Genomic DNA, 4,676 nt, shown 5'->3' on the forward strand with positions numbered 1-4,676 from the left:
AAGAAATGAGTCTGTGGCCCTAGCCGGTTTGGCTCAATGGATAGAGCATCAGCCTGTGGACCAAAATGTCCGGGTTTGATTCCTGGTCAAGGGCACATGCCCGGGTTGTGGACTCGATCCCCAGTGGGGGGCGTGCAGGAAGCAGTCGATCAATGATTCTCTCTCATCATTGATGTTTCTCTCTCTCTCCCCCTCTCCCTTCCTCTCTGAAATCAATAAAAATCTATATATTTTTTAAAAACTCTCAGTATCATAGGTGATCATTTCCGATCACGGACCCTGGACAAGTGTCAGGAGACAGTGGCCTGCCACCTGTTTGTGGATAAAGTTTTATTGGCACACGCCTGCCAGTTGCGTGCTGTCCCCACTGCTTTCCTGCTCCAGGGGCAGGGATGGGCAGTCGCCACAGAGACCGCAGGGCTTTACAGGAAATGGTAGCAGCCCCGGCCCCAGCCAGGGTGGGTGCTCATTCATTCAGGGCCCCCAGCAGTGAGGGCCTGGCTCCGCGTGGTGACAGGGGAGCGGGGCTGAGTGTGTGACAGGTGAGCGGGGCTGAGTGTGCGACAGGGGAGCGGGGCTGAGTGTGTTACAGGTGAGCGGGGCTGAGTGTGCGACAGGGGAGCGGGGCTGAGTGTGCGACAGGGGAGCGGGGCTGAGTGTGTTACAGGTGAGCGGGGCTGAGTGTGCGACAGGGGAGCGGGGCTGAGTGTGCGACAGGGGAGCGGGGCTGAGTGTGTTACAGGTGAGCGGGGCTGAGTGTGCGACAGGGGAGCGGGGCTGAGTGTGCGACAGGGGAGCGGGGCTGAGTGTGTTACAGGTGAGCGGGGCTGAGTGTGCGACAGGGGAGCGGGGCTGAGTGTGCGACAGGGGAGCGGGGCTGAGTGTGTTACAGGTGAGCGGGGCTGAGTGTGCGACAGGGGAGCGGGGCTGAGTGTGCGACAGGGGAGCGGGGCTGAGTGTGTTACAGGTGAGCGGGGCTGAGTGTGCGACAGGGGAGCGGGGCTGAGTGTGCGACAGGGGAGCGGGGCTGAGTGTGTTACAGGTGAGCGGGGCTGAGTGTGCGACAGGGGAGCGGGGCTGAGTGTGCGACAGGGGAGCGGGGCTGAGTGTGTTACAGGTGAGCGGGGCTGAGTGTGCGACAGGGGAGCGGGGCTGAGTGTGCGACAGGGGAGCGGGGCTGAGTGTGTTACAGGTGAGCGGGGCTGAGTGTGCGACAGGGGAGCGGGGCTGAGTGTGCGACAGGGGAGCGGGGCTGAGTGTGTTACAGGTGAGCGGGGCTGAGTGTGCGACAGGGGAGCGGGGCTGAGTGTGCGACAGGGGAGCGGGGCTGAGTGTGTTACAGGTGAGCGGGGCTGAGTGTGCGACAGGGGAGCGGGGCTGAGTGTGCGACAGGGGAGCGGGGCTGAGTGTGTTACAGGTGAGCGGGGCTGAGTGTGCGACAGGGGAGCGGGGCTGAGTGTGCGACAGGGGAGCGGGGCTGAGTGTGTTACAGGTGAGCGGGGCTGAGTGTGCGACAGGGGAGCGGGGCTGAGTGTGCGACAGGGGAGCGGGGCTGAGTGTGTTACAGGTGAGCGGGGCTGAGTGTGCGACAGGGGAGCGGGGCTGAGTGTGCGACAGGGGAGCGGGGCTGAGTGTGTTACAGGTGAGCGGGGCTGAGTGTGCGACAGGGGAGCGGGGCTGAGTGTGCGACAGGGGAGCGGGGCTGAGTGTGTTACAGGTGAGCGGGGCTGAGTGTGCGACAGGGGAGCGGGGCTGAGTGTGCGACAGGGGAGCGGGGCTGAGTGTGTTACAGGTGAGCGGGGCTGAGTGTGCGACAGGGGAGCGGGGCTGAGTGTGCGACAGGGGAGCGGGGCTGAGTGTGTTACAGGTGAGCGGGGCTGGCCCCGGGTCCCCTGCTCCGCCTCTCTCCTGGCTCCCCCAGCTGCCTGTGGTCGGGAGGGCCCTTCAGGGAGCCCCACTCCCGCCTTCAGCCTCCGGGGGCTGCTCTGTGCCCCAGGCTCTCAGGGGAGGCTCCTCCTGACCAAGCGCCTCTCTCTTCTCTCCACCCCGAAGCTCTACGCGTCCTGTGACCTGGGCAGGAAGTGGCTGCTGCTGCACGAGCAGGTGACCAAAGACCACGTGTTCTGGTGAGCGCGCACCGCAGAGGGAGCGTTGGTCCCGCGGGCCCCCTCCCCGCCCAGGCCCAGGGCTCCCTGCTCCTGCTGTCCCAGCCCTGCCCTCCCCACCCCTGGGACCTCCAGAGGGTCCCTTGGCTCTGCTGGGGGATGCAGGTGTGGGGAGGGGGGGCTCTGGGGCTGCCGTCCCTCCGGCCACGCGTGCACTTGGCCTGTAGTTGAGGGGCGGGGCTGGCTCCTGGGCTGTGCTCTCGTGTTCTAGTCTCGCGCACTAGCCAGGCCGGCCTGGGGCCCGGGCGTCCTGTGTTGGGTGAGGGAGGGAGGCCCACGCAGGACAAGCACCCGCCGAGGCCAGGCGGCGGGGCAGAAGCGGCGCTCAGAGCCTCCCTGCCGCCGCCTTTCTGTGCAGCTGCCTCTGGGGACGCTCCCTGCTTTCTACCTGATTGCTCTTCCTTGCACACGCGTGTGAGCACACACATGTGCACATGCGCACGCACACACACGCGCACGTGCACACACGCGCGCACATACACGTGCGCACATACACACACGTGCGCACATACACACGCGCACACACAGGAGCAGCTCCCTGCCCTCTCTAGCCACACGCACTCATGCGAAGCGTGGGGAGGAGCTGGTCTGCTGAGCCCTTTGTTTCCTGTCGGGAACCCTGGCTCCCGGGCACAGGCCTTTCGCTGGGCGGAAGCAATGCCCTGTCTCCCATGGCCGCCCACGGAGGGAGGGCCGGTTCCTTCCTTGGGAACCGTAGCCCTGCCTCAATCAAAGGCCTCGTCACTGAGGCAGCTGCTGGCCGAGGGCTCACAGGCTGGGAGGGGCGAGGCGGTGGGGCCTCTGAGCGGAGGCGGCCTGGGGTTGGGGGCTGACAGAGCTGCCCGCTTTGCCTTGGGGAAGCGGGGGGAGGCAGTCCCGGCCCTGAGCAGTCCGGCTCACCAGAGACCCCTCGGCCAGAGAGAGCAGCCGCCCGCAGGGCGCCCAGTAAGCGTTGTTATCACAGCTCTCCTCCCCCAAGTCCCTCAGATGCTCCCAGGGTTGTGCGTGAGCGGTTACCACGGCAGACGCCGCGCCCGGGCCCCGGGTCCCCTGGGATGTGGTGACGGCACGACGGGCCCTGTTGTCAGCAGCGAAGATGCTGTTTTGACAGCACGTCCGGGCGTTCGTGCATGAGCTGCAGCGGAACTGCCAAGGCCCGTGTCTGTCTGACGCTCGGGCTCCGGCTTTTCTGAGCTGCAAACAAGTGAGCTCCTCAGAGCGGCCTCGTGGGGCCTCGGGGAGGGCAGCGTGGGGGCCTACTGCACTCTGGGCCCCCACAGGCTGCCGGTCACTGTACTGTCGGTCACTGTGCGGGGCAGTGTGGCCGCCTGCACTTTCCGGGGAAGCGTGTCTGCTTCTCCCTCGGCCTTGGTGCGAGCCAGTGGCAAGGCCTGTCAGGGAGGGGAAAGGGAGAAGGGGGCAGGACCGAGGCCCCCCTCCAGGCTGGGGCACTGCCTTCGAGGGGCCTCAGACCCATGTATGTCAGTGCTGCCCTCGCTTCCAGGAGAGCAAGTCAGTTCTGAGCTCCCGCAGCACCTGACCCGGATGCGCTTGTTGGTGGTCGTCTCACATGCCTGCTGCTCCTCAACAGTGTCTGGAGCCAGGCCGGGCCCTGCCCCAAGGGCCACCTTCGGGGACCTAGACGCAGGGGGTGCAGGAGTCCGCACCTGTCACCTCCTGCAGGGAGCCAGCTCTGTCCGAGGCGCTATGAAGGCAGAGTGTCTTCCCAACTCGTAGTGGGTCTCTGCAGGGGCCGGGCCTCAGGCCTGCGGTGCTCCCCTGCCCAGTCCAAGGCCTCGATGCAGGCATGTGGGGAAAGAGCCTTGGGGATGTTCTGATGGGGGTGAGAGACTGAGGGGATGAGCGGGGCAGAGAGAGTGAGTGGGAGAATGAGTGAGTGAATAGGTGAGTGAGTGAAGGAGTGAGTGAGTGAATGAGTGAATGAATGAGTGAATGAGTGAATAGGTAAGTGAATGAGTGAGGGAGTGAGTGAGTGAATAGGTGAGTGAATGAGTGAGGGAGTGAATGATAGGTAAGTGAGTGAATGAGTGAGTGAGGGAGGGAGTGAGGGAGTGAGTGAGGCAGTGAGTGAGTGAATGTGTGAATGAGTGCATGAGTGAATGAATGAGGGAGGGAGGGAGGGAGGGAGGGAGTGAATGAGGCGGATGAGTGAGTAACAGGCTGGTGTCATCGGGGACTCACAGCTGGCTGACTGAGACCACACTTCACTGCGCAGCCCCCTGAGGACCGAGGGCCGTCAGTGCCCCTTAAAGGGGACAGCGACCCTCCTGTTCAGGAAAGAGGAAGGCGGGCAGGAGGTGTCCTTCCAGGGGTGCACACACACTCTACTCACAGAGCCTAGATGAGCATCCACCTTGCCATTGCGACTCCGCTGAGAGTCAGGGTGCACACAGGCACACCCCCCACACACATGCACACATGCATATACACACATGCACACATGCATATACACACATGCACACATGCATATGCACGCACGCACACTCTACT

General features: G+C 64.3%; 1 protein-coding gene across 1 annotated transcript in view; it reads left to right on the forward strand.

Moving 5' to 3' along the window:
• The window catches only part of SORCS2 (sortilin related VPS10 domain containing receptor 2), a 145,861-nt gene that overhangs the window by 102,207 nt on the left and 38,978 nt on the right, over positions 1-4,676 (forward strand). The window contains exon 6 of the mRNA XM_015561558.1: positions 2,053-2,126. Within this exon, the coding sequence (XP_015417044.1) occupies positions 2,053-2,126 (74 nt within the window). The remainder of the gene's footprint in view (positions 1-2,052; positions 2,127-4,676) is intronic.

Source organism: Myotis davidii, unplaced genomic scaffold, assembly GCF_000327345.1.
Source record: "Myotis davidii unplaced genomic scaffold, ASM32734v1 scaffold937, whole genome shotgun sequence".
Classification (NCBI taxonomy): domain Eukaryota; kingdom Metazoa; phylum Chordata; class Mammalia; order Chiroptera; family Vespertilionidae; genus Myotis; species Myotis davidii.